At 46.5% G+C, this 27,252-nt stretch overlaps 14 protein-coding genes across 14 annotated transcripts; 6 read left to right on the top strand and 8 right to left on the bottom strand.

Annotated features, from left to right (window-relative positions):
- Positions 1–222: 222 nt before the first annotated feature.
- On the top strand, positions 223–1,968 carry V1513DRAFT_436158 (WD40-repeat-containing domain protein). The gene is made up of 5 exons (XM_066896736.1): positions 223–331; positions 388–447; positions 517–622; positions 715–863; positions 921–1,968. The coding sequence occupies exons 1-5, from the start codon at positions 280–282 to the stop codon at positions 1,868–1,870; spliced, it is 1,317 nt and encodes a 438-aa protein (XP_066756136.1). The 5' UTR covers positions 223–279; the 3' UTR covers positions 1,871–1,968.
- V1513DRAFT_461812 (uncharacterized protein) lies at positions 1,879–4,330 on the bottom strand. Its single transcript, XM_066899907.1, has 2 exons — positions 3,989–4,330; positions 1,879–3,936 (listed from the first exon to the last, which is right to left on the bottom strand). The coding sequence occupies exons 1-2, from the start codon at positions 4,049–4,051 to the stop codon at positions 2,062–2,064; spliced, it is 1,938 nt and encodes a 645-aa protein (XP_066756135.1). The 5' UTR covers positions 4,052–4,330; the 3' UTR covers positions 1,879–2,061.
- A 214-nt stretch (positions 4,331–4,544) lies between these two features.
- On the bottom strand, positions 4,545–6,431 carry V1513DRAFT_97091 (MEMO1 family). Its single transcript, XM_066900645.1, has 5 exons — positions 5,855–6,431; positions 5,681–5,749; positions 5,465–5,577; positions 5,294–5,405; positions 4,545–5,237 (listed from the first exon to the last, which is right to left on the bottom strand). The coding sequence occupies exons 1-5, from the start codon at positions 6,019–6,021 to the stop codon at positions 4,601–4,603; spliced, it is 1,098 nt and encodes a 365-aa protein (XP_066756134.1). The 5' UTR covers positions 6,022–6,431; the 3' UTR covers positions 4,545–4,600.
- Positions 6,432–6,604: 173 nt separating this feature from the next.
- V1513DRAFT_97151 (uncharacterized protein) lies at positions 6,605–10,313 on the bottom strand. Its single transcript, XM_066900646.1, has 5 exons — positions 9,427–10,313; positions 7,902–9,374; positions 7,763–7,851; positions 6,818–7,716; positions 6,605–6,764 (listed from the first exon to the last, which is right to left on the bottom strand). The coding sequence occupies exons 1-4, from the start codon at positions 10,159–10,161 to the stop codon at positions 6,951–6,953; spliced, it is 3,063 nt and encodes a 1,020-aa protein (XP_066756133.1). The 5' UTR covers positions 10,162–10,313; the 3' UTR covers positions 6,605–6,764; positions 6,818–6,950.
- Positions 10,314–11,121: 808 nt separating this feature from the next.
- V1513DRAFT_408505 (uncharacterized protein) lies at positions 11,122–12,207 on the top strand. Its single transcript, XM_066895675.1, has 2 exons — positions 11,122–11,302; positions 11,359–12,207. The coding sequence occupies exons 1-2, from the start codon at positions 11,183–11,185 to the stop codon at positions 12,145–12,147; spliced, it is 909 nt and encodes a 302-aa protein (XP_066756132.1). The 5' UTR covers positions 11,122–11,182; the 3' UTR covers positions 12,148–12,207.
- On the bottom strand, positions 12,114–13,162 carry V1513DRAFT_408501 (uncharacterized protein). Its single transcript, XM_066895674.1, has 4 exons — positions 12,936–13,162; positions 12,717–12,869; positions 12,359–12,660; positions 12,114–12,303 (listed from the first exon to the last, which is right to left on the bottom strand). Exons 1-4 carry the CDS (start codon positions 13,029–13,031, stop codon positions 12,219–12,221), a joined length of 636 nt encoding a protein of 211 aa, XP_066756131.1. The 5' UTR covers positions 13,032–13,162; the 3' UTR covers positions 12,114–12,218.
- Positions 13,163–13,226: 64 nt separating this feature from the next.
- On the top strand, positions 13,227–14,694 carry V1513DRAFT_436143 (pyrroline-5-carboxylate reductase dimerization-domain-containing protein). The gene is made up of 3 exons (XM_066896735.1): positions 13,227–13,949; positions 14,004–14,289; positions 14,355–14,694. Exons 1-3 carry the CDS (start codon positions 13,518–13,520, stop codon positions 14,543–14,545), a joined length of 909 nt encoding a protein of 302 aa, XP_066756130.1. The 5' UTR covers positions 13,227–13,517; the 3' UTR covers positions 14,546–14,694.
- Positions 14,695–14,827: 133 nt separating this feature from the next.
- On the top strand, positions 14,828–15,793 carry V1513DRAFT_436137 (DASH complex subunit Spc19). Its single transcript, XM_066896734.1, has 5 exons — positions 14,828–14,919; positions 14,975–15,052; positions 15,117–15,263; positions 15,315–15,476; positions 15,532–15,793. Exons 1-5 carry the CDS (start codon positions 14,854–14,856, stop codon positions 15,556–15,558), a joined length of 480 nt encoding a protein of 159 aa, XP_066756129.1. The 5' UTR covers positions 14,828–14,853; the 3' UTR covers positions 15,559–15,793.
- V1513DRAFT_436135 (uncharacterized protein) lies at positions 15,741–16,834 on the bottom strand. Its single transcript, XM_066896733.1, has one exon. It carries the CDS (start codon positions 16,598–16,600, stop codon positions 15,893–15,895), a length of 708 nt encoding a protein of 235 aa, XP_066756128.1. The 5' UTR covers positions 16,601–16,834; the 3' UTR covers positions 15,741–15,892.
- A 58-nt stretch (positions 16,835–16,892) lies between these two features.
- On the top strand, positions 16,893–17,757 carry V1513DRAFT_436131 (PDCD5-related protein). Its single transcript, XM_066896732.1, has 5 exons — positions 16,893–17,101; positions 17,163–17,193; positions 17,285–17,361; positions 17,413–17,542; positions 17,603–17,757. The coding sequence occupies exons 1-5, from the start codon at positions 16,977–16,979 to the stop codon at positions 17,654–17,656; spliced, it is 417 nt and encodes a 138-aa protein (XP_066756127.1). The 5' UTR covers positions 16,893–16,976; the 3' UTR covers positions 17,657–17,757.
- On the bottom strand, positions 17,659–19,131 carry V1513DRAFT_436126 (ubiquinone biosynthesis protein Coq4). The gene is made up of 4 exons (XM_066896731.1): positions 18,786–19,131; positions 18,526–18,716; positions 18,246–18,475; positions 17,659–18,182 (listed from the first exon to the last, which is right to left on the bottom strand). Exons 2-4 carry the CDS (start codon positions 18,704–18,706, stop codon positions 17,796–17,798), a joined length of 798 nt encoding a protein of 265 aa, XP_066756126.1. The 5' UTR covers positions 18,707–18,716; positions 18,786–19,131; the 3' UTR covers positions 17,659–17,795.
- A 98-nt stretch (positions 19,132–19,229) lies between these two features.
- V1513DRAFT_482411 (RAVE subunit 2/Rogdi) lies at positions 19,230–20,861 on the top strand. Its single transcript, XM_066900390.1, has 5 exons — positions 19,230–19,472; positions 19,529–19,714; positions 19,770–19,940; positions 19,994–20,606; positions 20,661–20,861. Exons 1-5 carry the CDS (start codon positions 19,407–19,409, stop codon positions 20,720–20,722), a joined length of 1,098 nt encoding a protein of 365 aa, XP_066756125.1. The 5' UTR covers positions 19,230–19,406; the 3' UTR covers positions 20,723–20,861.
- V1513DRAFT_461801 (SBF-like CPA transporter family-domain-containing protein) lies at positions 20,733–22,588 on the bottom strand. Its single transcript, XM_066899906.1, has 2 exons — positions 22,037–22,588; positions 20,733–21,968 (listed from the first exon to the last, which is right to left on the bottom strand). Exons 1-2 carry the CDS (start codon positions 22,323–22,325, stop codon positions 20,953–20,955), a joined length of 1,305 nt encoding a protein of 434 aa, XP_066756124.1. The 5' UTR covers positions 22,326–22,588; the 3' UTR covers positions 20,733–20,952.
- Positions 22,589–25,371: 2,783 nt separating this feature from the next.
- On the bottom strand, positions 25,372–26,693 carry V1513DRAFT_422613 (uncharacterized protein; the record flags this gene model as incomplete). The annotated part of the gene is made up of 3 exons (XM_066895985.1): positions 25,372–25,605; positions 25,656–26,275; positions 26,330–26,693. 3 exons carry the CDS (start codon positions 26,691–26,693, stop codon positions 25,372–25,374), a joined length of 1,218 nt encoding a protein of 405 aa, XP_066756123.1.
- Positions 26,694–27,252: the final 559 nt, after the last annotated feature.

Genomic DNA, 27,252 nt, shown 5'->3' with positions numbered 1-27,252 from the left:
CCCCAAACTTGACTATCCAAAGTATTCTTGACTTTCTGCTAAATATTCTGTAATTGTTTTTCTCCGCGCGACATCGCTCTGGCACCGACGATCTGTAATTGTCGGCCACTCATCAGCGCGTGTGTATCATCGCGACGCGTTCGGAAAACTTGAAGCCCTAACCCTTTCGAGTTAATTCGCTTCTTCCACAACGCTGGCGAACGTTCTTCTAGCTTACTGTATAGCTATTGCATTTCCACATTGATCAACCGGTGACTGATCTAAAATAAATAGGGAACAATGGCGCCCGCACCTACGAACCAGGCGCTGATCGACGATGGTGACATTGAAAGTAAGTTGTCACGGCCGGCAGCCCGGCGTATTCCTTGTAATAACGCGTTGCTTTAGTGGATGATCATGAGCGGATCGTGGAGGAGAATATTGTTGCGGAGAAGATCATAAATGAAGGTATGTTCATTTTGGAATGAGTGCTGTGAATACTGCAAAGCAGCTAACGATCGCGGCGGGGGACTACAGAGTACAAGATTTGGAAGAAGAATTCCCCGTTTTTGTATGATCTCGTTATATCGTCTGCACTGGAGTGGCCGACACTTACGACGCAGTGGTTTCCGGACAAAGAAACGTATGTCTTTTTCGAATTTAGTCGTTGGCCTCGGTCGCTAGAGGCGTGATCTAAGTATTGCGGAACTAGACATTGACGATGAATAATGTTAGGCACCCTGGAAAGAATTATACTACTCATAGATTACTGCTCGGGACACATACGTCTGGAAATGATCAGAATTACCTTCAGATTGCTCATGTCAACTTACCGAATATGGAGGAGTCGCTTGATCTACGGCAGTACGACGAAGAGAAAGAAGGTATTCTGACACGTGTGTACGGTACAAAATTTGATCAGTACTAACTGCAACCGCTAGAAATCGGTGGCTACACAGCTTCAGAATCGCGGATCAGCATTTACCAGCGGATCGACCACGAAGGTGAGGTCAATCGGGCGCGATACATGCCACAGAACCCAGATATCATCGCGACCATGAGCGTGTCCGGCGACGTGCTCGTGTTCGACAGAACGCAGCACTCGTTACAGCCAACTGGCCTGTGCCGTCCTGAGATGCGCTTAGTCGGACACACCAAGGAAGGGTACGGACTGTCGTGGAATTTGCACAAACACGGGAACCTGCTCACGGGTTCGGAGGACACGACAGTTGCTCTATGGGATATTAACAATTACACAAAAACAAGCAACACGCTGTCCCCAGTCAAGAAATTTACCACGCACACCGCGATCGTGAACGATGTCGCGTGGCACAACCTGCATGACAGTTTGTTCGGTACTGTCTCAGACGATCTCACTCTACAAATCCATGACATACGCTCTACGTCCGCGACGCCGGTTCAAAAAGTCCAGGCACACACAGAGGCCGTGAACGCGATCTCGTTTAATTCCGCGAGCGAGTACATCCTCGCCACTGCATCTGCTGACAAGACTGTCGCGTTGTGGGATCTCCGGAAACTGTCGATTTGCTTGCACTCGCTTCAGGGACATAATGATGATGTCACATGCCTGCAGTGGTCGCCCCATGAGGAAACGATTCTTGCGAGCGCAAGTCACGATAGACGGGTGATCATTTGGGACGTCAGTCGCATTGGGCAGGAACAGACGCCGGAAGACGCAGAGGACGGCCCGCCCGAGCTTTTGTTTATCCACGGCGGTCATACAAACAGGATCAGCGACTTCTCCTGGAGTCCGACCATGCCGTGGGTTATGGCAAGTGCGGCGGAGGACAACTTGCTGCAAATTTGGAAGCCAGCGGATTCGATTGTCGCGGTGGATGAAAAGGATGTTAGTGCGAGTGAGTTGGAGTAGAATTGTATGATGAGAGACCGATTTTATTTCTAGTTTGTATTTGTAGTTAGAACTTATGGAGGCAATTTTTAAATAACTATTGTCACATTATATACAAACTTTTCCTATACCCAATATCCCCACTAAACCAAGTAACTCCAACTCCATATGCCAGAAACCTAAAATCACCTTTATACAGAGAAAATATACAGCTAATTTTTAAATGACGGCTCGATGCTGGAGCAAACATCAATGTAGTCTTGCAGCCTATCGTCCTCTCGCGTGTCATATCCCCGATAAAACATTGTCCACCGCTTGCCCGGTAACCGCAGCGATCCTTTCGATCTGTCAAAGTACCATCTATTCACCGGATTTTCGGTCCGGGACCTCCATAACAATTCTTTGGGAAACAGTTTGTCCGACATGGCTTTGAACACTATATCCGCCACGCCAGCGGAACCCTGATTTCGTCTAAGGACGGCAAACTTGTCGAGGTACGCGACGTGGTCGAGAGGATTTCCAGGTACTTTCTCCCAAGTAATGATAGCGCCGCCTTCATAGTTGCCGGCGATAACGAGGCCCGCGATGTTGCCGTTTACACGGTTGAGGTAGTGCTGCACATCAAGTTCACGCCCGAATGAATTTTCAATCAGTTCGACGAGCTTATTCATGTCGATATTTGCCACACCGTTGCAGAGCGCCGACAGGCCGTTCGAGACTTGGGTGTCCGAAAAGCTGTTTTTTAGCCCTGTCCGTCGGTATTCGGGCAAATACATGCCTTGCGAACAGTAAATCATCATAACCGGCATACCGTGACGAAGAAGTGTAGTGTGTTGAATGGAAGCACGCTTGCCGTCGACAGGCAACGATGACGAAATAACCGGTCGGTCAGTAAGAAGGTTGTATATCAGCGGATTTCGCGTAGACTGTGATGCGGCCACAACGGGCGTCGTGATCAGCCCCGACGTCGATGGCGGGGCGACGGCTAGTAGTTTTCGAAACGAGTTGAGGTTCGATATGTGCGTTTGATTATAATGCTCGGCTCCACCCTTGTTTGACAAGACAGATAAGACTACTGATTGTCTATTTGGTGGATACATGACTGAATCCAGCTCCCGCAAGATGTCATCGTACTCTTGCGCAAGGTTAACTAGGACATGCGCACCAGAATGCCGCTCCTCGCTGGGGATACCTCCCAGCGGATCGATGTAGATAACCTTGTCGAGCGTGATCACTTCAGGAGACGCAATTCCGGATATTTTGTTGACCATCTCATATACAATGTCGTCCGCCACGGCAATTGCATACCGGCTAGAGTGCTCGTTGTACACTAGCGGCGTGATAATCGGCACCACTTGGTTCGTCATCTCAATAAACATAAGATGTGGTAAGCTCCACTTGATAGAGGACTGAAGATACGGCGCAACATGAGTAAACATGGACGGTAAAATAGCAGCCTTGCCAGGATGCTTGTGGGAATTCCGAGACCTGAGGTTTAAGACTGCTGGACTCGGCAATTTGTCGCAAACCACAGGCTTCTCAATCGCAGCCGCAATTCTCGCCGCAACTCCCGTCATCTGTTTGATCTGCGCACTCGACGCAAACCCCTCTGCACTTTGCATCCACCCAGGCCCATTTTCCTCTACGGGATCAATCACAATCACTGGACTCAAGCCTAACCGCTGCAGTCGCAAAATCGTCTTTCCGATATTTCCAAGTATATTAGGTGTCAAGTCACTGACTCCTCGGATCTTAATAACTGCCACTCGAATCATGTCTTTCAATTCTATCGGAGCAGATCCGTATAGATCAAACCCTCTCGCCGCTTCTGATACTGACCGTAAGACCTTTTTCGCGAATTCTTTTCGCTTACGTCTTTCGGCAGAATCCAGATTATCGGAATATTTATTTATATACGCCCTAGCATCTCTTTTGGTCGCGTGCGTCTGCAAGACAGACAAAATCAACTCTTTGCTCTCAGAAAACTCGTCTTCTTCTTGCGCGTCTTCCTCTAGCGTCGGAAACTGTGTCGCACTGACTACATTGCGGTGGAAAGCAAGAACAGACCGTCGCAGTAGTCGAGATTTCTTTAAATCATTAGCATGGTAAAAAATTTTAATTTTTTTCAAGGTAACATACCACCGCCCTGGCACTAATCATGCCCCTTGCAAAGCATACTGGTTTTCGTAACAAATGTGACATCCGCCAACTAACTGATATCCAATGATGTTCTAATTTATTGTTGCCGTGTGGTATCCGACTCCTGTGACTGATGTCAAAACGTCCGTGCTCGGAACAGATAGCTTAAAGTTGTGAGTGACTGCAATTGAAAATGATCCCCGCCGGATTTATACGATATGCCTTCTCTGTCTTTCTATAGAAAGTCCATATATAGATCTATACGGATCAAGAGATTGAAATATGAGTATGAAAACTCGGGCGACAACGTTGTGGTGATTAGCAAAACTTTTTTGCTCTGGGACAAACTTTGTGAACTTCAGCTCTTTCAAAAGCCGCACCGGAACATGACACATCGGCGATCTCGGAATAGATCTGCATGCTCAGACATACTTAATGTGTCTCAGCAAGTAATTTTGGGCATCGCACAAATTGCTACTTATACTATTATCTTAACATGAATCAATTTATATATGTATGGTTGCGCACGAATACCTATCCTCCCTTTTCTAACTAATACTTGGAGGCATAGCATACAGATGCACAAATAAATTACTTTGGAGACTGCAACAATTAAGCCTTGGCAAATCCACTCGCATAGCTGACACTTGAATCCGACAGGTTTTTGCAGTGGCTGCTCTGCTTATACTGCACCCAATAGATCTTGCCAAACCGATACTTGAGTGCTTCTTCCCCGGTTAAATTCTCCTTAGCAACCACCTCGGCTGGGCCGGTTCCAGGAACTGGCCTACGCTGAACCAAGGCTAATTCGACCCCTTTGTTCCGGAGATACTCGATACCAGCGATTAACACGCCTAGAGGATGGCGTCCACAAATTGTGTTTTTAGTGCGCGCAAGATATTCCGTCCATTCAGCGTGCGATCCACCATTCGATACATCCATACCTTTGTAATCCATAATCTCAATGGACTTGTATATCGGCACTTCGGGATTAAGTGAGCTACGACCATGGGATGACGACGAGAAATGCGAGGACGAGCTAAGCGAACGCACGTTCTCACAATCTGCATCGTCGACGTAGTTAGTATATCCGAATCGCGTGCCCCAGTGACAGAAGTCCGTTGAAATTACAAAGCCGTTTTTCGGATCTGCCAGGTATGGCGATAGAAGTTCCCCAAATTCACGCTCGCTGCGTGTACTGAGTGCGCCTACCATGACAGGGACCAGCGGGCGCATTCCACCTTCAGATCTGTACACGATGTTAGCCCATTAATGGTCTCGATTTAAGCACCACAAGGAGCGCACTCGGAGAGGATCTTGTAGATGTACGGGAGATGCATTTCCAGAGAGTGCTCATCTTCGTCAACTGCTTTTGACATTTTCTGAAATTTTCCGGTTTCGCTCAGTTCGTCGATAGCTAGTTACCCGTGACCAGTTAGTTAGTCGTATAAATAAAGATCATGCGCCTTCACGTACTCTTAGTGTCAATTGGAATATTTCCCAAGGGAGTCTGATACTCAGTACATTGCGATACCGCGCAATTAGATAAGTAGACATGATGTGAGGGTCCCAGCAGGAAGACCCGTTCACTATGAGCTGTTAACCTGCGAATTATAATAGTTCGTTTCGCACATTCAGCATGGTCACTGAGCCAAGTTTTCAGATACAACTCGAAAACGATTGCAGTCTTACATTTTGGATACATCCCATGACTTATAAGCCCAAGCCGCTGTGGGGCCTGAATATGAATATCCAGCATGTCTAGATCGTATCACCATGTCAGCATTCACCGCCTCGGCCGCCATGAATTTACCGCCTGCCAACCAATAATGGCATCAGACAGGCAAAGAGCTCGTGTCTACTCACGGAGCAATAATAATTCTTGCATCCGGAACGGGAAGAGGACCATGCTCAAATGAGGCTGCGGGTACGTTACCAAGGAAGTCAGTCAATTGGTGATCCAGGCTCGATTTGTCGCGGAGGTACCATGATCCGGCGTGCGTCGCTGACCTCTCCACTCGCTTCGTGCTCATTGGGGGTGCGTATAAACGAATATATTTGCCTTTGAGAGAAAAAGTCCAGGGAATGTAGCAAATGGCGAGGGGCTGAGATTGTTCCGATTTACTGTTGGTTAATTATAAGCGTTGAGATGACCTCATCCCCTGAATCCGGTGGCCCCTGCTCACAATACGCCTCTCAGGCCTGCAATTGTCAACAATTGCTATGTGGGTGTGCAATAACGAAGGCGAATCGCAATACCGGTGGAGAAGTCAATGCATTTATCTCGAGCTATATAAAAGTCTCTCCACGAAATCCCAGCTAGTCGAACACGCCGTCGAACTGGACGATCGCAGTCATTTCTGTGCTACGTGACTAAAATATTGTGGGATAAGCTTAATGAAATTATAGGTCACTAACACTATTTTGTGATATGCCAGGATTGCGAAAATAAATGCAGGTATCAAATACTTGGGGATTTATCGACGGCAAGTTCAGGCGACTACGCGCCCGACATATTGTTCTCTTTGCGGGGGGAACTTTTACGTGACAATTCTAACACGAGCCCAAGATACTAAGTCCTCCATCGAATCGCCATTGCCATAATGATTTAAATGACACAGGCAAGAAGTGTCTCGACCGTGCGTATTGTGAAGACAGATAACTCCCTCAAAATCCTAACGTAAGCATCATATGTGGGATAGACTCCATGCTTGTTACGAAATATCTTTAGGCTTCGATCATAAAGTACGTCAGTAGTAGTTCAAGGCCTGCTGAACTTCGCGAATTGGTTATTATAAACAGTTATGTAAGGATGCAAATATAACTTACCTAGATTATGACGCCTTTGCATCTAAACCCACTAACAAACCAGAACACCAACTCACCAATAATGGGCATAACACAAAATATACAAGACAGCAAGAAGTAACTCAAACGCATTGCAACAAAATAAATGCATGCTCTATGTCAACACGACGCGTAATCGCTCCACAAACGGTCCTACAAGCTTCGGAATCTCAACCGTAGTAGGCTTGGCCGGTTCCCCGTTACGTCCCCCCCGCCTATTCCGTCGCGCACGCGCCCGCCTTTCATATTCAATCGAATCCAACCACTCTTCATCATCATCCTCACTCTCATCACCACTCAAACTTGAATGATCAATCGCGAAATCCTCCAAATCCTCATCGTGCAACCCGAAATCGCCACCTCTGAGAAGCTGCGGTAATGTTTTCTTCCACTCTGTCTCGTCGATGTCGTCCTCGTCAATTTCCTCATCGTCTACGTTCTCGCCGTTTGCCCGGCGCTGACCATCGCGGAGTTTATCGCGGAGTTTTTTCTCTCGCCATGCCTTCCGCTGACGGTTCCATTCGATCATTGAATCGATTTCCTTCAACAACCGGTCCTTGTCCACATTGACTTTTTCGTCAGTGTGAGGGGAAATCACTTCAGCTGCTGTAGCGTCGATAAATAGCTCATTCATGTCTATAGTCGATTTGGGGCCGTCTCTCAAAAATCGCAAAATTTCCTCGATCCACAGCATGAGTTTCGTGAAGAGGCCGTTGTCATGGATATGTACTTCGTGAACAAATCGATAGAATGACTCTTGATGGCGTTCGCAGAGGTCCACGAATTTCTGGACGAGTGCGTTCGCGTCTAGGTTAACGCCATCTTCGCATTCGTCGACGGTTTTGATGAGATCGTCAACGAAAGCTGCCACGTCGGATACACTAGATTTGTTTAGCATAGTTACTAGCAAGTCACATGGCGACTTACGAGTTGTGAACGCTCGCGGATTTGTAGACGCGGACTAAGGGCTGATAAAACATAGTGAACAAATCCTTCAACAACTCGACGGTGACGCGCTAAACAAAGTTAGCACTTCTCGAGAGCCACTCAAATTGTGAACCCATACCTCTCCTGAGAGGGATAAAACCATATCCTTATCCCGCTTGCGAATCATTAGCTTGAGCAATGTCTTCAAGTTCGAGAAAAATCGCGTGTTGTCGTCAATCTCGACAGTCACATCCTCAACAGCGATATTCCACGCGATCCAAGAATTAATGACGTCGCCAACAATTCTAGGATCAACCGGTAGGTCAATCTCATCTGTTTTGACAATGGCGACAATAATATCGATTTCCTCGTCCTCAGCTTCCCAGTTGATCTGATCCCGTATGTCTTGCTCCGCATTGACGTATTTCTGGATACGGTCGCAGAGTTCGTCGTTCTCGATCCTTTTCCGGACTACCTGAATTGCTCGCTCCTGGACCTTGACATCCTCGTACAATGCTATGTACAGAATCCGCTGTAGAAGAGATTTCTGGCCAAACGGTTGCGCCAAAAAGAGATCCAGCATGGCTTTCATCATCGAAACAGGGTTCGAGAAGCGAATCACGTTTTTAAGCAGGGCATATGGCATCATCCTATGTATCCGCCTCATCTGGGCTAGAAGCTCGGATGCATTATCCTGACCGATAAATAGATGGTAGATCGTCGCCGCTATCTCAATCCGCGCCCACTCGACAAACTTTTGGTACTGCGGTGCAAGATCTGCGAGTTTGTCTTTTTCTCGGATTTCTTTGAAGAAATTGGAGAGGCCGTCACGCTGGATTAAGTTCTTCTTAAATTCAGCCATGTAGTTGTCTAATTCGCGCGCTCGCTGTGTGGCAATTTGGAAGAATTCGAATTGTTCTTCAAGCCGCATTGCATCAGCATCTTGGCGGAGGCGAATGTCCGCTATTTCGGCAGGCGTGATATCAGAAAGACGAAATGAACGATCGGTCAAGAATTTTCGGAAAATCTCGGATTGGGCTACCGACGCGATCGCGACAAGAGACCGCAGGAAAGCGCGAAGTGAAAGACGCTGGAGTTCACCAGGTAGCTTGACTGTACCGGTTTCATTGACCTTGAATGGGTCTTTCTTTATACTGGGATTCTCGAGGTTGGCATGAAGTGTTGTGGACGATGCGGGTGATGATGAGAATGACGAGGATTTACGTCTGGTGAGTGACCACTTGGATGAGGAAGTTTTCGAGACGGATGACGCGGGACCTGGACCTGGACTTGGACTTGGAACTGGTGACGTCGATGCCGCTGATCTACCAGACGAAGTCGAGATTTCCGAGGCAACATGTGAGATTGAACTACGCGGACTGATGTCGGGATCGTCGATGCCGATGGTTGATAGCGCGGCCGAGGGTGGTGCAGAATGAGAGACGTGGTCATCAGTGACCACCGTAAAATTCTTGTTCTTCATTGGTACTCGCGGAAGGCTTTTTTCAGGGAAGGCGTGTAGCAGCTCTTGGTGTAAATTCCGAAAGTCGGAATACCGACGGGACACATAGACATCATCTTTCTGGTTCTCCTGTCTTGTCCGGATTAAGAACTCCTAGATGTCATTAGCTACATCTCATATCAATGGCATCTTTTGTACCCACCAAATGTGATTGACTTCGAACATGCTTTTTCTCAAGCACAACTCTAACACCGACGACATTGATATCAAGGCCATTGATGAGATACCCATCGACTGCGTTAGCAATCATGAATTTATCCTTATCGGTTGTGTCCACGCCAGCAGTAGTCGAACTCTTTATATCATCAGTTAGCCCGGTAGTGGTTGTCCCCAGGTCGGTATCGTCAACATGCACACCCTTCTCTAAACCGGACGCCGTACGGATGCCAGAAGACATCATGATCTCTATTAGCTTCTGGATCCGAAATGCGAGTCTTTTGCGCTTTGTCTCCTCTGTACGGTCATCGGTCGTGCTTATCCGCTTTGTTGAAAAACTCTCCCAGAAAGTCTGCACCGTGTGTTGCCAAAACTCAGTCTCCTTTGTTTGATCCAAGAATGGAAAATTGCGGATATGGTTAACAAACACATGGCGGAGAATTGGGAAATCAGAGTCTCCAGGGTTGACCTCGTTTACATTGCTGCCTGACACTAAGGTTGCGCCATTTCTACCTTTAAAGAAACCCAGTCGTCCGTTCTTGGTGTTAGATGAAGACGAACCATTAGTGTCATCAGCGCGAAACGGCGCACCGAACCGTCGTAGCGCATCAGGTATGCCGAGACTGGCGATTTCGCGCTCGAGCTGAAGGCTTATAAGTTCTTTCTTGAGATAGTGCTCCTGCTGGCCGGTAAGTACGCCCAGAGTACCCTCGGCGGCCATTGTAGAGTCCGCGGAAGTAGGCGGGAAGCTGCTGCTTCCGTGATCAGCTCTGACTTTAGAAGCAGGAAAGGTTCGAGATGGTGCTGGCTGGCAAGTTACTCTCGGACTAAAGTGACTAGATAGTTATTTAGAGGGGGTGGGGGAGCATTGGGGACATAGTGGCTCGAAAGAATCTGGTACAGCGGACCCGCGAAGACGATGAGGCGACCCGGAGCCTTACACTAACGTTGGTATTACCCTTTATTGCTTGTGGAATACGCGGGATGGCAAGAATGAGATTGGAGCATGTAACGAGTATAATAATTCAGGCATCTGAGTACTTTATGATTTTCCTGATTCTCAGAGTTGAGATTATATAGACACAGTTTTGCGCAGGCCCGCAAGACGATAGACGGGCCCGACGGCTGGCGGGGACATAAATTAGGCGCGGGACGGCTGAGCCCCCGGCCACGAAATAGTTATGATGTAAGAACGACTCGTAATCGCGCTGGCACACTATGGAACTAGCAATTCGTCCGTCAAACATATTCTGCGGACCTCCAAGAGGATAATTAGATTCAATTAATTCAGATAAATTAAATCATGCATCGTTGATGCTGTATATTATGATGTTCGCATTATTTCGTAAATAACAATTGCATAACTACGTATCGGTAATTCGTGACTTTTTCTGATAGCACTTGGGTTGTGAGCACTATCAGATCTCGAGTACAAATAGAAAATAATAAATATTTACACAAACCTGGCAAGTGCTGATTGTCAGTTGTCCGGCACAGCGACATAGTACAAACTAAGTAGATTGTATTTGTTATCATAGCCACTGAATATAATCCAAAAGAAACTTTAGGCAGGTACAAAGCCCACTGCAAACACAGATCTCACGGAAGTCGCGTCTTGTAGTTGCATGTCAATAATTACCATACCCTTTTCAATCCCGCCCATTAAGTCGAGTCGAGACGCGTCGTGCCCTCCTGAGTTCTAAGATCTACAACAATCTACAGCAGATTAAATCAAATCATCAATGGCACTACCACCAAAGCAAGTTGGCACGTTCATACCGTCAGAAATATCATTTTTAGCAGAAAACAGCTTTGTCACAATTATTCCACGGCAAGCAATGGAGTCTATCGCACTAATCGGGGTACGCGTGGGTCGTCCTTAGTCTGTGTATCCAGCAAGTTACTAACAAACCCACAGGGCGCGATTCCATCGATGCGACCAATGCGACGAATAGAAGTTCCAATATGGGTCGCCGTCCTATTAAAAAAACAGTCTCGCTGTAACATTGTGCCGCCAGACTGGTTATCAGAAGAGAACCTCAAAATCACTTACGACGCCGAAGCGGCCAACATGACCCGATTTTCGGCGAATTTGCCTTGGGAGTGGGTAGAAGTTGGCGAACTAATTCTGGGAAGCGCGCCTGATGACCTCTCTAGTCCTCCGCATGTTATTAGAAATTTATTACGTGACATTCGAGAGGTGCGACAGGCAAAGGCACGTGCTGGTTTGAAAAATTTGAACGACTCATACTTGCAACTGGATAACGTCGGCGCAATGGAATTAAATGAAATAAGATCATTTGTCACGATGGCTATGAATCAGTTGCGAATTATGCAGAGCACGAGAGAAGGCGGTGAACAACAGGATGTCGATGTTGAGCCTGACGATCAGGACGATGACGATGACGACGATGTCCTACCGCGAGAATCTTACGACGACAGTATGCGCACGGCAACAAGTTATCAGGACAGCTACGACACGGCACGAGATAGTAGTAGGCTGGGAAGCGAGTTTACCGGAACTGAAGATAACCGGGCCTCCATAAACAGCCATACTTTCGCGGAGGTCCGACAAAATTCAATACAAAACAGGAGTCGAAGCGTCTTGCCACGGGCTCCGTCCTATACTGACGACGACGACGCCGAAGATGCGGATAACGATATGGAAATGGATGAAACTTATTTAAATGCAGTTAATGGCAATTAATAAGATATTATACAATGATTACGTAACGACTGTAGACATGATATATACAAAATGTTGGCCAATGCGTTTGCTCATAATGTGCCATTCGTATGTGATGCTCCATTCGGTCCAGCATTGTTCAGCTGCGGAGTAGACTCTGCACCAGGGTCCTTCCAGCTGTAAGCGGCTATTAGCCTCGCCACTCGCTCCGGTGAGAAAAAAGTTCACTTACTTCACAATATTATTGTCACCGTCTGCAATGCGTGCGCTTGACACCTTCACTACAATAACCGCGACATTCTCTGCATCAATAAATAGCCGCGCGTCAGCAGGATTCGATGCCAGGTGCTTCTCCTTAAAAAAGCGTTCCTCCTCTTCGTCATCCACGATCCGCGCGCGGCCATTTAATGTCGCTGAGATACTCGAAAGCTCTGCCTGGTTCATTGACAACAGAAATTGGGTAAGACCCTGTGGGGCATTGTTCGTGGTTTGCTTCGAAACCCAATCGTGCACGAGAATTGAGACCCTTGAGTTCTAAAGTCATAAATTAGTATTGTTCTTGTCATACTATCTGCGGAAACAGTACATACGACAGTGATGTTGAAGAACTTCTTTGTTTGCCGTTCTGCCGTCATGACAATCACAGCATCTTCCTCATACGGTAGAGCGTCACCTTTGGGAATGTAAGTGTAATTCATCAGACTGACATGAGGATAGTCTCTGTAAGATGTTCCAAGTTGAAGCTATCACAATCCAAGCGTTAGATACAAGTGGTCGTCATCAATCATTCGTGTGGGGGAGCAACATACGAAACGAGCGGATTTCAGACAACTAATGACCTCGGCGGGCAATGACCATCCCTCGTCTGCATCGACCGGTTCATGCGCATCAGCTAGTATCGGCATGGTGATATTAATCGTCGTGATAACTACTTATTCGAAAGATAGTAGGATGCGTAGGAAGTGTACTACTGTGCTGCGATCCCAAACGTTGCTCTAACACGACTGACAGACTTCCACCATTGCTAAGGGAAAACCTTAATTAGGGGCACCACAAACTCGTCAATTCTCATGGTATTCATTACCGTGCCGTTTTTTAGTATTGTCCAATCGCACATCTCATAGATATTATTTATTTTCAAGTATATGCGGTTGCCAAGCACAGTTGCTGGCCATATGCGCATTATAGGCCGGTCGACGCTAACTAAAGCCCAGCCAGTAGCCAAACTTAAAAATCAAGTTTCTCGAGACCTCGAGATTTGCGAGACGAGTCATTCACGGTAGCATTGTCGACTTGAAGCGCATTCGCAAATTCACCACTTCCAGTCCGGGTGACAATTGATCTATTGTTCCTTCAGTTACCAATTCAAATCGGAAATTTCAGCCAGGAATATGTCTGAAGTATCAATCAAGGACAACTACACCCTCTGCATGCTCGCGTGCGGAACCATGGGCTCCGCTATCCTCAGCGGCGTACTGGACTCCCTCTTGACCTTCTCAACTACCAGCACGGTCCCTGTACCCGGCAGCTTCTTGGCGTGCGTGACGAGACAAGAATCCGCCGACAGAATCAAGAGCATATGTGGCAATAAAGTTGAGGTCTTTTTACACGGTCATCTGAATGCAGTTTCGCAGTCGGATATCGTGGTCTTGGGATGCAAGCCGCAGCTCTGCGAGGAGATTTTGACGAGCAAGGGAATGAAGGAAGCATTAAAGGGAAAGCTGCTGATTAGTGTGCTTGCTGGAACGACGATTAAGCAGATACAGGAATTTGTTGGACCGGACACATTCGTTATCCGTGCTATGCCTAACACACCATGCAGGGTTCGTTCTTCGTTAATTACGAGCCCGTTGAATCATATTAACTTTACTACATAGATCCGACAGGGAATGACTGTCATCTCCTTTCCCACACCGCCGTCACCCTCGAGCTCGACAGTCGACCTCGCTCAAATCATCCCCTCGCCGTCAGTCCGTCCGGCCGTGGAATGGATCTTCTCACAAATTGGCCGTGCCGTCTTTCTAGATGAAAAGCACCTTGACGCGTGTACCGCGCTTAGCGGCAGTGGTCCGGCCTTTGCATGTGTCATGTTGGAAGCCATGACTGATGGCGGGGTAATGATGGGCTTGCCATTTACTGTTGCTCAGGAGCTGGCTGCACAAAGTACGTCATTTTTGGCTCATTGTCCTTTTCTTCTGTTCTGGGTACACAAACTGACCGGTGAATAGCAATGCAAGGCGCCGCGAGAATGGTACTCGAAGGAAGCCATCCGGCCCAAATTAGAAACTCGGTCTCGACTCCCGGCGGCTGTACTATCGGCGGACTACTAGTCATGGAGGACGGCAAGATTCGAAGTACTATCGCTCGCGCTATCCAGGAGGCTACGAACATTGCGTCTTCTCTCGGCAAGAAGAAGTAAAGATAGCGTTAGATCAATGTACTCATATCATAATTGTCAGCATAAAGGCTGGTTGAAGTGCTCAACAGGTGGTATGGACACGCTATATATTACTCAATAATTGTATATTAGATCAAAATATCTTACGTAATTCATTTGTTTTGGACCGGATATTAGCATCAGAAATCGTTATTCACTCTTCTCCGTGATTACCGAGAGAAGCCCTTATTCATAATCACGTGACTATGTCGGTGACACAATCGCGTCTCCGATAGATTCGTGATCAAAACAAACTAGGCTACCGTAGTTGCCTTTCGCATTCCAACCTCATGAATTCGAGCTACAATTACAGTTTACAAGGCTGTGTGTCCTCGCTGCACGCGAGTGTGGACTTGGTAAGGCCATATTTAGTTTCTAAGATGATCTACCTATTCATGCTAGTTCTCTCAGTTAGGGTCCTCGATCGCATTACTTAGTTCTGGAGTTGATGACTTGCCGCGAATAAAGACCGTGCTTAAAGCACAACGTGTAGGTTCTGATATATATGACAGCAAGTAACGAGCCTCTGGCTAAGTGGTAAACTGATAAACAGGTATTCGAGGTGGTGCCAGAGTCTGAGGTCAACTCTGTAAAGGCATCTCTTGCTGGGGAAGTCGAGCCACAGATTTTCGAGCTTCTTCGACGCGCTGAAGCCGCCATATCGAAACTGGAGCGACGGCAGAAGAATTTGATTGCTAAAGTGAGTTTCTGTTGTAATTGTGTTTTTGGTGCGAATACTAATTACAGGTAGGCTGAACTTCAGGAAGTGCGATTGCAAAGACAGCCACGAGCCCAGGATCCGGAGAACTCGGTTGTTGATACTGATAATGCAAGGAAGTGGAGGACATTGCAGCAGAAGAGGGAGCGGCTGGAATATTCTCTGTCTCGGCTAAATCTTGCGGCAGAGCAGAAGGTGAGTATTCGTGGATAACCTTCTCATGAACATTGTTGACAAAATGGTTGCCTAGCAACGGCAACTTCGGAACATTCAGTGATCTCCGGCGTCATGGGATATTTAAACATTTGTACAATATTACTTGGAGTCAGCAGGAATAAGTCACAGTCATTATGTGTCCTTGTTCCTTCGCTTTGGCATGTGTTTGAGGCTTATCTTGCATTTATCCTGATATATCCGATAAGGTAAGCCATAAAACCATACGCCAATGACTCATCACCATCTCAATAGAAATACTTCTTTATATAATCCACCATAAACTATATTACAAGTGTGAAAGATACAACTCCTCTAGCAACGCTTGCCCAATAAGCAAACTTTCAAACGCCTGATTACCTATAACAAAATAACAAAAATGTGACCTCTCAAAAGCACTACTGGTTTTCCGTTTCACTCAACACGTCCTTGGATTCTTCTGTAGTTTGCGACTCTTCTTCGTCGTCGTGCATGGACGCCGATATCGAGGACGCCACCTGTGATGCTGACTCGGAGCTCTCAGTTGCATGGTCCTGTTCGTCGGTGAATTCCTGGAGCACCTGCTTAAGCGCCGTCAGTTGCTCTTGTAGCGAGACCAGAATGTTGTCCTTCTCTTGTATTATATTCTCAAGTTGTCGATTTCTATGCTCCAATTTGCTACCCTCCATCCGTGCAGATGACACCATCTTGTTGGCTTCCTCAAACAGCGATCTCGTAAGATCTTCGACTTCCTGCTCTATACTTCGCCGATCACTTTCCGCCTTCATCCGCGCTTTGGACTCCAGCATGAGCTTGTTCATGAGCGTCGAGGTTTCGAGCTCAACGTCCTTCCGCTCGACCAGTAGCCCTTTCTCCATCATTTCTATATGATGCTTCTGCGTAGACTCTAATGTCCGTATACGTGCCTGCGCCTGTTCGAGTTCATGGCGTGTGGCCGCCAACCCATCCTCCAAATCCGCCTGTCTCTCGACTGCTAAAATAAGCTTGGTTGAAAGTGCGGAGACTTCGTTCGACAGGATCTCGACCTCGTCCTGGGCACTCATTTGCATTGACGTCCCCGATGAATTAGCCATGTTCGTCGCGACGTGCGCCGTGGTCGCCATCATGGACGTGGTTGTCCGAGTTGCGCCAGTGTTGGTGGCAGTCGGGGTCAACCGGGAAAGCAGAGTCTTGTATACGCCGCCGGTGCGTTCCGGCGAGCGGGGTAATATTGTGACCGTAATTTTGGCAACAGACGAGGACGAGGAGTTAGAAAAGTTCGCCCTGTTCTGTTTACAGAAGTAGGGATCTCGAGTCGGAAAATGGATGGCGTTGGTTAATGAAGGGGTCGTTGGTTGTAGGGACTTTCCAGATAGGACCCGGGGGGCGAACAAATCACCTGCGGCAAGGGTTTGAAGTTTGTGCGGCGGTGGATTGCTATGAGCTTTCTTTCTTTCACAGTCGTAGTCCCTACTTAAACCGCTGCACGCGTGACTGTAAACTATGGACGACGCTGACCTTCAGGCTATTCGACAAGCGAGGATGGCAGAGCTGCAACGACAGCAGGTCCCTAGAGGTGGAGCTACCGGGGGAAGACCGGGTGGCGCAGGCGATTCAGCTGCCAGACAGTGAGTTCCAGGGCACTGTTAATGCTGAAGAGTAATCTAACCGTGGTCTGAATGAATTCAGAGCTAGCGAAGAGGACGCCAGAACAGAGATGGTATTTGCTGTTTTGTCGCAGCTCTTGCGGCTTATTTTTGTGGAGCGTATATGAGCCGGGAACGATCAGCGACATTCTAACGAATATACAGATCGCGCAAATCTTGACACCAGCAGCAAGAGAACGCTTGTCGAGAATCAGAATAGTCAAAGAGCAAAAGGCTAAGAGGTAATTATCACCGTAGTGCTTATGAGTGGCATTTAGCTAACGATTTCTCAGCGTTGAGGACTTATTGATTCAAATGGCCAGAACAGGTCAAATTCGAAGCCGAGTAGATGAGGAAGAACTCATTAGTCTTCTGGATCAGATATCAAAACAGGAAAGCAGAGGGCATGAAACCAAGATTGTGGTAAGTGGATAGGCCAGAAAATGCCTGTGAATCGGCAAAGCATCTGACAGATATGGTTAGTATCAGACGCGGCGCTTTGGCGGCGTCGACTCCGACGACGACTTTGATATATAATCATCGATCTTTTGTATATATTAGCATGAGCGATGAGCCAACGATGTAAAATATATTACATGTGCAGACGCTATACATCAATTCAACTATTCACCTCTCTATTACTCGGCAAGATGACTAGACTAATCCATTACATTACTTAGAGACGACTTATCCTCTTCTTTCTCAGCTCTCTCAAATCTGGTGGCTTCTCAATTCCCAACTGGTCGCGCAAGTCTTGAACGTCCTGATCTAATATTTCTTCCCAGTACACATTAATCAATGGCTTAGCTGATGCTCCATTCTTGATGGCCCATGGGAAGTAAATAGTCCGCAGACGTTCTCTCTGCTTCGGCTTTAATCTTAGAGGTGCTAAGACAGCGCCTATGCCGGTCATCGGGATCAGTGTGTTAGCGAACTCAAACATCTTGAGCGCTATCTCGCCTTCGATGATAATTGGAAGACCTGTAATTGCATGGTAGAAATCATGGCATTCGCGATACCTCTGCATAACATATGCGCATTCCTCATCGTCAATATATCGCACCTAAAACTCGCCAATGCGTTAGTTATGACTATATAGATCCTGATACTCGAGATTCCTGCTCACCGGGGCGCGAGTGTCGGGGGACACGCCTTCCCGCTTTAACCACTCAGCATACGTGCGACCGATTGTATTCTCTGGGTAGTCCAGTAGACGGTCGATATGGATAGACGACGACGTTATTCGCGGACGGTCGCGTAAAATGCGTCGACCTGTTGGATCGGAAAGCATTCTATCTCGAAGTCGCTCCATCAGGAACGGGAATGCAGTAGTCTCTCCCAGCGTCGCAATCAAATCTACAACAGTTAGCATGCACGGGCTTGCTAATAAACATTTTGGCACAGACCTGCACGCTTGGGATCGAAGAAAGAGTATATTCCTGATCCGGCGGCTAGGAACAACTTCTGGAAGAGGCTGGTAGGTACATGGCCAGGATAATTGGAGGTCGGAGCGTTATATGTATAGTCCCGTTTAAGCAACCGAACCGATGGCAAGATATATGTATAAGTGAGAACTCTTGGTCGCATTGTTCGTGAGCTAAATGTAAGTTAATATGTTCCGTGTAGCGATCGCTGAGAACTGTTCTTGAATCAGGGGATTCCTTACCTGCCCAACGTCGGCTCAGGAATCTTGGGAGTTGAAATCCAAAATTATCGTTCCACTCGCAAACCTACATTGCCGTGAAGCATTTCAAAAGTCGAACCTCATTGAATTGAATAAAGGAATTAGCATGATTTTTGCTAATGCGGAAAATTATATGCCAAAGCGATAGCGAATTGTCTATAGCAAAGTATTCGGGCTAAATAACTCCCTATAGCTATGTCGCCAATCTCTTTTCATTCGCAGACGATGAAGCAAGATCGATTTACAAATAAGGATTACGATCGATATATTGATATGATAGACAAAGGACATACTGGGCTAGTATTATAGCATATTAACTTTTGGCTGGTGCAATAATAGCAATAGATTATAAAAGAGGTCAGAGTACCAAGTAGGGTAATTATGGGTTAGGTTCATGTCTCGGGCGTGGATATCGACAATCGCAGACTGCAATCTAAATCTATATTAGTTAGATTGCACGGTAAATACAGCGTATATTAGCTCAATAGATTCCATTGCAATCGATAGATCGGGGCAGGACCCTATGCACTTATAGTGGTCGTATTTAAGTGCCTCAGTTAGCTCGATACGCTTAACAACTATTCCAATAGTGATCAAACCACAATGACGACGGCAGTCTATCCAATTCAGGATTCATCAACAGCCTTGAACGAAGAGCACAAAGTTTCTGTGAGTGTTCCAATGTGCTATGAATTATAGACCCTGAAGACTAATGCCTGTGCAAGATACTTGAACTCGCATGGCTATTGAACGACCTATCATCGACGATAGGGTCACTGGAGGATGGCCTAGAGGGATGTCTTGCACTACTTCGGTCAGATCAGCCTGGCTCGACACTGGTGCTTTCGTCAAATAGGTCCGAGGCATTGAAAGGATTTGTTTTACGAGTTGGGCAGAATATTGTCAAGGCCGTGCGTATTAATCAATGTCCGAGGACATGGAGTAGGAAATGCTGATTCACTTCAGGACATACATTTGAAATTATCAAGTCTGAACAAGGGTCAAGTGTGCACTTTTACGCTTGCGGAGGGTAAGGTCCTACCACTTGCTCAACTCGCTGATTGCGCGAACTTCTTGACCGTTTGCTTGCGAGTTATCAAGGAGATGGATTTTGTCGAACCTGCCCTCGTCCTTTCGGTACGCATTTTACTTACTTCACGATGGCTCGAAATAAACTAACCAACGATCAGCAACTGCGGAAATTGCTATCAAACATCCGTTATGCCCATATATCAATCCGCAATGTTTCTCCGGCGTTCCAATTCCCCTACACAACAATCGAGTCAAACACATTTACTCCTGCCATACCCGACGCAATTGCCATTGATCTGATCATCTCAGAATCTGGGGTGATCGCAGATGTTCGCACATTGCTGCCCACAGATCCGCCCGCCGATACTGGAAACGCCAGTATTATATCATCATCATCTAGATACCGACAGACCAGCATGGGCAGTGGATCGCCAAATTTCCGAGGCGGCAGTACCAAGTCTGTTGCGGCGATTGCTGGTGGTGCTAGTATTACACCTAGAAACCAACCTCTGCCGATAACATCCCAACCGACATTGCCGGACCTGACGCGTACTGCTACGAATGTCAGCACGGCGAGCAGCATCGCGAGTACCTTCAGTACTAGGTCCGCTGCCAGCACAAGTAGTTGGTTTGGAAGTATTTTGGGACGCCGGAGACAAACTGATCCGTCTAATGTCTTTTTGTACAAGGGGCAGTATGTCAAGGCTCTTGAGCGAATTACTGTACAGAGCATTGATCCTGGTCTGATGGCTCTGATCTCAAAGCTTAACGGTAAGCGGTTTGCAAGAATTCGTGTTTATTTATTAATTGCTAATTGCCATCCAGTCTTGGAATTAAATATAGGACAGGCCTTACGAAAGCTGGAGATAGCGATGAATTGGAAATAGAAGGAATGATCCGGATTGAATAAATCGATAGTATTAGATGACTCAAGTATTCACTTTATAAGACCTCAACATCCATGATCAAAACATGTCCAAATACCAAAATCTAGGTACAACACAAAATGCATCTAAAATTCCCTGAGAATCGCATCTCTATATTTATCTACAAGAAATTGAAAAAAAATTGCCGACATAAACAATACCAAACAAACATATCAATGCTAACACCGCAATCATTTCTTCTCTGTCGACTCGGACCCAGCAACGACGCTGGCCTCACCAGTGTCTGAGCTGTAGCCGCTCGTACTAGTACTCTCATGCTGTTTCTCGTCCGACACGGCCTGCGCTTCGACAGAGAGATCCTCCTCTGGCAAGGTCTTCTTTTCAAGATCCGCTTGCACTTGCAGTTTCTTCGCCTCGATTTCCCGCTCAATCCACCCTCTGAAGATGGGCACCAGGACCTGCGCGACTAGAATCTGCTCCCCTTGGTACAGTACTAGCGCGATGGACGCGTAGCCAACCGCATCGGATGAAGAACCGTACTGGGCATTGATGAGAGGCACGCCCAGCGCGACGGTTTTGGCAGCTCCGCACAGCATGATGGACACAGTGTCTGGTCTGGAAAAATGATATTTCTCGGATAGTCCGGGAAATCGAGCGGCAAGGAAGCAGATGGCGGTGAAAAGAAGGTAAAATCCAACGTTAAGGAAGCAGACCATTATGACTGACGCGTGCGACACTGTCTCGAACGCACCACTGGCGAAAGAGTTTGAAAATGACGACCAGATAATGAGCAAAAGACAGAATGATCCGACTTTAGCAAGCTTGAATTTTGTCAAAACCCACTTGGTCTGGTTAGGGAACACAAACTGGATGACCTGACCGACAAAAAGGGGAATGAACACGCCGATACCAAGCTGCTTCATGACTCGCGCGTATAGGCTCTGAAGACTTATACTGTTAGTTGGGTTACCGTAGGCGAAACCAGTGTGCTTGCTAAGGAACATTTGGACCAACGCGGGTGTGATGAAGGCGCCCATGATGTTTCCGATCGAAACTTCGATGAGCGAGAGAGACTCGTTGCCCCTTGCTTCGCGGGTCATAACGACGTTTGAGGACACGGTAGTTGGCGTGCAACCAGTGATAATAATACCAACTAGAATCCACTCGTTTATATTTGGATTGTTTGACGCTCTAATTGCAGAAGCAAAGCCAAACGCAATTGCTGGGGTGACTAAGAACGAGATGACTGCAAGACGGTAGTGGGATCGTTAGTGGATACAGTCAAGAGAAAGAATCTTAGCCGTCTGTTATTACCTTGGGTAACAATATGAGCCTGCCAATGAGCCGCTTGGGTAACCAGTTTTTGCCGTGGAATATTAAGGCCCGAGATCAAGAAAATAATAGCGACAGCTCCATACTGAATGGAAATATCGGCTCTAATATGACCATAGTTCTTCGCCACCGTAGGGAACTTGTAAGCCAAGGCAATGAAGACACCCATGCCTATAACGAACCATTCGCTGACCAAAAACCAGAAGACCTTTAATAAGAATTTGACTGCCTTGGGCTTGTCTTTCCCTTCAGGGGAAGTTTCCGCCGCCATTTTAAAACCTTTACTGAAGTTGCTCAGTAGCGAAGTCGTCCACTAGTGAGGCGTAATTAGCGAGAGGAAACTCGATATCGACAGTATAAGTACTAATATCTAGCAGCAGTGCACTATAACCCACCGCTCGGGTCTAGGTCTGCAAAATATTGAAGCGGTGGAAAATCCGTTTAAGCAGAAGAATCTACGGTAGGCAGCGTGGCTTTTTTTACTCTCGGTCCCTTCTTTGGTCTAGTGGCTTGCCACTAGTTTTGCTGGTCATTGTGTGTGCGGCGAATCGGTAACTTTAGTTTTTGGGTTATCAATTTGCGATAACGGGCCGGTTCAGTGGACAATCCAGTCGGCTCTAGTCCTAATCCGGTTAGCATCCCATGTTGCCAGCAAAAAAAGCTGCGCCTGATAATCAACTTGTGTGACCCCCGGATAAACGCGACATATTTTCGCTCCGTCTGCACATCGACATGTGCGCATCAGAAGGGCGGCGATCATGAGTCTGGTCTATATATTATCGCGATAGTGGCGTCTTCATCGATTTGGGATAAGCGGCTTATTTTCCCCTCTCACGACGCCGCATGCACCGAATCCCGAACAATGCGTCCAGGGGCTGCCCATGGCCCGTCTCACCACAGCCCAAGGAGACACGAAATTCCAATCCCATCGGAATGGAAATTACCATAGGCGTTTAGTGCGGGAGGTTGCTGTAATATGAAATTTCCAATTGATGAGCAATTATCTTGTTCACGAGGGCTCCAGTCATTCATAGGTTAGGGTAACATTATAGTGACCAATACCTGGATTCAGGGGCAACTACCGACCGTTTCTTTTGGGACTACATAATTATCGCGCAATTCGATATCGTCTCTACGTTGGATTGTATCGGACGCAAATTGCGAGCTCTCAAGCTATAATTGAACAATTTAAGATTATTTTGCAAGAACGTCGTGGGTAAGCAAGTTCAACTGCTTCAAGTTATTATGCTGTAGGATTTACAATTTGTGCCCTCATATGTTTAACTCGTTGCGCTTGCAATGCAATTCACGAAGACTTAATTCAGTATCTGACTGCTTGTTGCTTCCACGTCTCATAGTTATTGTTTTAACCTCGGCGGGAGACTTTATCCACTCGATATTACGGATACAGCACTCTTCGTTCCCTGTCTTCTTGTGTGCGGACATGCGTAGACCATGGTTACGAGTTTATTAACAATAATTCTGCAAAGCTGGTCTGCATGCTACATCCTGCGTATTTCATTTAATAAAGCGTTCACGATCAAACGAACTCAGCATTATCAGCCCCGGTTCTTGCAGAGATTGAACTATAATAATAACTTAATAAGTGTTTGGATTGATTATTTTCTAACTTACTTTTTTTTAATAATAAGTGACGTCGCGTTTGGATTACCTCAATTATTTTCCACTGTGTAAAATAATTGGGAATCCAAACACACCCTAAGAAAATATTAAATTTTTTAAAAATAAGTGAAGTCGCGTTATCCAAACACACTCCTTGAAGGACATTGGTTTGAGTTTTACTCTAGGAAGCGAAGGTTCATGATCTTGAAACTTTAACTAAAAAGTTGTAAACGCCAGAATTGAGTTTCGCTGCCATGCCTTATGGTAGGTACTACTGTGGAGTTTAAAGCACAAATGCTTGTTTCTTTTTTATGGTTTTGAGCCAATTGGGATTTAGATTCAAAGATCTATGCGATGGTGTCCCAGGTCTCCTATTTTCGCCTATGCACTTGCGGGATTGAAGAAGCCGAATGTACTCCTTACTAAACAAGTAGCAGCCACGATTTTGCAGTTCTTGGTTCTGTGATGACAATGCTGTGCAAACGCCATTTGCGCCGTGGCGCTGGCGATCGAAGTGGAATATCTTGCCTTATTAAGCCCAATACAGCAATTGAACCGTTGGGGAGACGGAAGCCGAGGTCGATTACGATGATTGTGGCAATTGTACTGTCATTATAATAGCCACAATGGCTCTAATATGCGAGCCACTGCTGCAGTCCCGATCTCACGACTCAGCTAAGCGCGATACTGCATTTTAACTGCGTCTACAGCAAACAAGCTAGTTCCAGCCTAGCGAGACCGGTTCAAGAATAAACTCATTCAATCACCAGGGGTACTGTCGTACTGATATTATCAAGGTTCTCCTGTCATTGGATTGGGTTCATTGCAGTCACAACCCTGCAAGAGGACCCTTGTGTAGGAACAGCAACTACACGAATCCCGTTGAGCAAGCAAATTAGAATCAACTTATAATTATTTTATTACAACTCTTAGTCTCTTACTATTAATGTTATTAGATTACAATGTCATTTTGTCATCCTCTTTCAAGAATAGATTGAGTCTATGATGAACAGTCGCTCCTTGCTACAAGCGCCGTTGCGGCTTCAACGGGTGTTTATTTATCCATATGGCCAATGTACTTCGGCGCTTGAGCCATTTCCCTTCAGAAACTTCCTTTCAATAACGCCTCTCGAACAACAGCTAAGATGTTTCTGAACGGCAACTTGAAGATGAAAACTTGCGTTCAGCCAGCCGTTGCAGTTCGGTCTGAGGATCTCATAGAACTAGGCTCTCTGCCAATTCTTGTTATGGTGAGCAGCTGCAACAATAGTGATTGTAAAATCAATTTTTAAATCTCCGGACGTGAATTTCCCAGATAGTTCAAGAGTTTTGGCTGCGTTCTTCGCTGCAATGCCTTGCCCGGCTCATCATATGACTCTGATGCTCAGACACAGATATATACCAAACATGCTGAAGTTTCCGGCCAGGATTCAGTAAGCTTCAGAGGATATAGTTGCAACATCCAGAAACCGATGGGAAATGATCGAGTATTACATCATCGCAAGCTATACAGACTGTTGTGGTTCTCCAATAGTCTCCGCTCGGCCTCATTAGCGATTAAGCTTATATTATTCTCCTTTCTTAGTATCTAATAGATTTCATTCGCAAAATCTGAGATCATCAAACGACTCAGTCATAATGATACCAATATAGAGGCCTCGTACTCCTTCAAAAACAAGATTTAAAGCAACATTTTAGATCACCGGTGTCTCAATAACGGAGCCGGTTGTTTGAAACAGAGTAGCATCTGCAGGCTTCTGTCGCTTCCGCAGGACATTCTCAATAAACGCCTCGCCGGCCTTGTAAGACGATCGAACCAAAGGCCCGCTCGCACAATATATGAAACCCATCTCTAGAGCACGCAACCTCCATCTCTCAAATGCTTCCGGAGTTATATATTCTGTGACCTTCATATGTCGTTTCGTCGGCTACAAAAAGTCAGTAACTACGCCCTCAAACCGCAGTCTCTCCCACATACCCGCATGTACTGTCCGAATGTAACAACGTCCACATTAACCTTCCGCAGCTCACGCAGAGCATCTTCCACTTGCGCTTCAGTCTCGCCCAAACCCAACATGATGCTCGACTTAGTAATGAGACCCTCCTTGGCATTTTTCGCAGCCTCCAAAACGCTCAGACTTTGCCGAAAGGTAGCCCGGCGATCACGTACATACATTGTAAGGTCCTCGACAGTCTCAATGTTATGAGCATAAACATCTAGTCCCGATCGTGCCAACAACTCCACCATTGCCAAATCTCCTTGAAAATCACCTGTAAGTGCCTCAACAAGAATATGAGGTGCCTTCTGCTTGATCTTGACAATCGTTTCCGCGAAATGATGTGCGCCACCATCCGGTAAGTCGTCGCGGTCGACCGTTGTCAATACAACATAACCGAGACCCCATTGTGCAATAGCTGCAGCAGTATTCTCAGGCTCGTGAGGATCAAGAGGTGGTGGTGTTCGACTAGTTTTAACACTACAAAACCGACATCCTCTGGTGCACGTGTCGCCCATGAGCATTACCGTAGCAGTTGCTGCCGACTTTTCGCCTCCTCCCCAGCATTCACCAATATTTGGGCAGCGTGCTTCCTCGCAAACTGTGTCAATAGTTAGTGGGTTGTAAGACTGGGCGGGTGATCAGACAAGCTTACCAGTGTGCAAGTTCAAACCCCGTAGGTCTTCTTTGATCTTGCTAAAATTTGCACCCTTAGGAATATCCGTTTTGAGCCACGATGGTAATCTCACAATCTCTCTTTTTGGTGTACTGCCTTCATTATTTTCTATAGCTTCTTGCTTGCTGAGCCCGGCTTGCAGGAACTCGTCGAATGATGGGCCAGCGTTCAAAACATCAGTGAAACGTGTGCCCCTCCGCCTTGAAGAAGCCCCAGATGACTTCGACTCAGACGAAACAGAATCGGTAGCTATACCGGAAGTTGCGAAATAGCGAATTGCCGAGCTCTTCAGCGACTGACGCGCGAACCGACAAACAGGTCGGCTAATCCCGGAAGACGACATGATTGAGAAGTCGCCGAATATTAGATATTAACTCGTGCAAATCAAATTCCTCTCAAGTACAGCTTCCGCGCACTACTCCTAAGACTCCTTAACCGGTATAACCCGGAAAGGAAATGTGTGCAAATAACGAATGTAAAACACACTAGTTTGATGAGAACTGACAAACCTAACCGCCCCAACGTTAATTTGGCTCTAGGGCCGCAGTACAAGTCGCTTACCTTTGTGCAATTACGGCTTTTGTCATATAACTCGTCTCGCTACCACGCTAAATGCGCAAGCAACTATTCTGATGGCGAATACTATGATTTTGACATCGGTTGGATCACGCATTTAATTTAAAGTGATAGGTTTTATTTGTATATGCCATTGCCTATGGGTTACGCATGAATTAGACTCATACTGGGATGGAATTGACTCTGAAGTAGGCATACGCATTGGCAGCATCTGCACGGTCCGAATATTGAAAACTGAGGACGACTGACAGCAAGCTGAAGATTCTTACATCTTCAACCTATTGCACCACAATATATTTACATTGCAACTGTAACTACAACTATGG

The sequence above is a fragment of the Lipomyces chichibuensis genome (genome assembly GCF_038497645.1).
Source record: "Lipomyces chichibuensis strain CBS 12929 unplaced genomic scaffold V1513scaffold_2, whole genome shotgun sequence".
Classification (NCBI taxonomy): domain Eukaryota; kingdom Fungi; phylum Ascomycota; class Lipomycetes; order Lipomycetales; family Lipomycetaceae; genus Lipomyces; species Lipomyces chichibuensis.
The sequence above is the reverse complement of the archived record's forward strand: the minus strand, read 5'-3'. Positions and strand labels throughout refer to the sequence as shown.

Excerpts from the sequence above, each read along its gene's own strand:
- V1513DRAFT_97091 (XM_066900645.1), bottom strand. The coding sequence starts at position 6,021 with ATGAGCACGAAGCGAGTGGAGAGGTCAGCGACGCACGCCGGATCATGG. Across the intron at positions 5,578-5,680 it reads TCATGGGATGTATCCAAAAT|TGAACGGGTCTTCCTGCTGG; the intron begins GTAAGACTGCAA and ends AACAGCTCATAG. Across the intron at positions 5,238-5,293 it reads ATCTACAAGATCCTCTCCGA|ATCTGAAGGTGGAATGCGCC; the intron begins GTGCGCTCCTTG and ends CATCGTGTACAG.
- V1513DRAFT_461812 (XM_066899907.1), bottom strand. The coding sequence starts at position 4,051 with ATGTCACATTTGTTACGAAAACCAGTATGCTTTGCAAGGGGCATGATT. Across the intron at positions 3,937-3,988 it reads TGATTAGTGCCAGGGCGGTG|AAATCTCGACTACTGCGACG; the intron begins GTATGTTACCTT and ends AATGATTTAAAG.
- V1513DRAFT_97151 (XM_066900646.1), bottom strand. The coding sequence starts at position 10,161 with ATGGCCGCCGAGGGTACTCTGGGCGTACTTACCGGCCAGCAGGAGCAC. Across the intron at positions 9,375-9,426 it reads TTCGAAGTCAATCACATTTG|TTCTTAATCCGGACAAGACA; the intron begins GTGGGTACAAAA and ends GACATCTAGGAG. Across the intron at positions 7,852-7,901 it reads TTTTATCCCTCTCAGGAGAG|CGCGTCACCGTCGAGTTGTT; the intron begins GTATGGGTTCAC and ends AACTTTGTTTAG.
- V1513DRAFT_436143 (XM_066896735.1), top strand. The coding sequence starts at position 13,518 with ATGTCTGAAGTATCAATCAAGGACAACTACACCCTCTGCATGCTCGCG. Across the intron at positions 13,950-14,003 it reads TGCCTAACACACCATGCAGG|ATCCGACAGGGAATGACTGT; the intron begins GTTCGTTCTTCG and ends TTTACTACATAG. Across the intron at positions 14,290-14,354 it reads TCAGGAGCTGGCTGCACAAA|CAATGCAAGGCGCCGCGAGA; the intron begins GTACGTCATTTT and ends ACCGGTGAATAG.
- V1513DRAFT_408501 (XM_066895674.1), bottom strand. The coding sequence starts at position 13,031 with ATGCCGATACTAGCTGATGCGCATGAACCGGTCGATGCAGACGAGGGA. Across the intron at positions 12,661-12,716 it reads AGTTCTTCAACATCACTGTC|AACTCAAGGGTCTCAATTCT; the intron begins GTATGTACTGTT and ends TTATGACTTTAG. Across the intron at positions 12,304-12,358 it reads GGTGACAATAATATTGTGAA|CTGGAAGGACCCTGGTGCAG; the intron begins GTAAGTGAACTT and ends AGCCGCTTACAG.
- V1513DRAFT_436126 (XM_066896731.1), bottom strand. The coding sequence starts at position 18,706 with ATGCGACCAAGAGTTCTCACTTATACATATATCTTGCCATCGGTTCGG. Across the intron at positions 18,476-18,525 it reads CTTCGATCCCAAGCGTGCAG|ATTTGATTGCGACGCTGGGA; the intron begins GTCTGTGCCAAA and ends TAACTGTTGTAG. Across the intron at positions 18,183-18,245 it reads CCCCCGACACTCGCGCCCCG|GTGCGATATATTGACGATGA; the intron begins GTGAGCAGGAAT and ends GGCGAGTTTTAG.
- V1513DRAFT_436137 (XM_066896734.1), top strand. The coding sequence starts at position 14,854 with ATGAATTCGAGCTACAATTACAGTTTACAAGGCTGTGTGTCCTCGCTG. Across the intron at positions 15,264-15,314 it reads AGAAGAATTTGATTGCTAAA|GCTGAACTTCAGGAAGTGCG; the intron begins GTGAGTTTCTGT and ends AATTACAGGTAG. Across the intron at positions 15,477-15,531 it reads ATCTTGCGGCAGAGCAGAAG|CAACGGCAACTTCGGAACAT; the intron begins GTGAGTATTCGT and ends ATGGTTGCCTAG.
- V1513DRAFT_436131 (XM_066896732.1), top strand. The coding sequence starts at position 16,977 with ATGGACGACGCTGACCTTCAGGCTATTCGACAAGCGAGGATGGCAGAG. Across the intron at positions 17,102-17,162 it reads GGCGATTCAGCTGCCAGACA|AGCTAGCGAAGAGGACGCCA; the intron begins GTGAGTTCCAGG and ends GAATGAATTCAG. Across the intron at positions 17,362-17,412 it reads AAAGAGCAAAAGGCTAAGAG|CGTTGAGGACTTATTGATTC; the intron begins GTAATTATCACC and ends ACGATTTCTCAG.
- V1513DRAFT_408505 (XM_066895675.1), top strand. The coding sequence starts at position 11,183 with ATGGCACTACCACCAAAGCAAGTTGGCACGTTCATACCGTCAGAAATA. Across the intron at positions 11,303-11,358 it reads AGTCTATCGCACTAATCGGG|GGCGCGATTCCATCGATGCG; the intron begins GTACGCGTGGGT and ends ACAAACCCACAG.
- V1513DRAFT_482411 (XM_066900390.1), top strand. The coding sequence starts at position 19,407 with ATGACGACGGCAGTCTATCCAATTCAGGATTCATCAACAGCCTTGAAC. Across the intron at positions 19,473-19,528 it reads ACGAAGAGCACAAAGTTTCT|ATACTTGAACTCGCATGGCT; the intron begins GTGAGTGTTCCA and ends TGCCTGTGCAAG. Across the intron at positions 20,607-20,660 it reads TCTGATCTCAAAGCTTAACG|TCTTGGAATTAAATATAGGA; the intron begins GTAAGCGGTTTG and ends ATTGCCATCCAG.
- V1513DRAFT_436135 (XM_066896733.1), bottom strand. The coding sequence starts at position 16,600 with ATGATGGCGACCACGGCGCACGTCGCGACGAACATGGCTAATTCATCG.
- V1513DRAFT_461801 (XM_066899906.1), bottom strand. The coding sequence starts at position 22,325 with ATGGCGGCGGAAACTTCCCCTGAAGGGAAAGACAAGCCCAAGGCAGTC. Across the intron at positions 21,969-22,036 it reads GGCTCATATTGTTACCCAAG|TCATCTCGTTCTTAGTCACC; the intron begins GTAATAACAGAC and ends ACCGTCTTGCAG.
- V1513DRAFT_436158 (XM_066896736.1), top strand. The coding sequence starts at position 280 with ATGGCGCCCGCACCTACGAACCAGGCGCTGATCGACGATGGTGACATT. Across the intron at positions 623-714 it reads TGGTTTCCGGACAAAGAAAC|GCACCCTGGAAAGAATTATA; the intron begins GTATGTCTTTTT and ends GAATAATGTTAG. Across the intron at positions 864-920 it reads GTACGACGAAGAGAAAGAAG|AAATCGGTGGCTACACAGCT; the intron begins GTATTCTGACAC and ends TGCAACCGCTAG.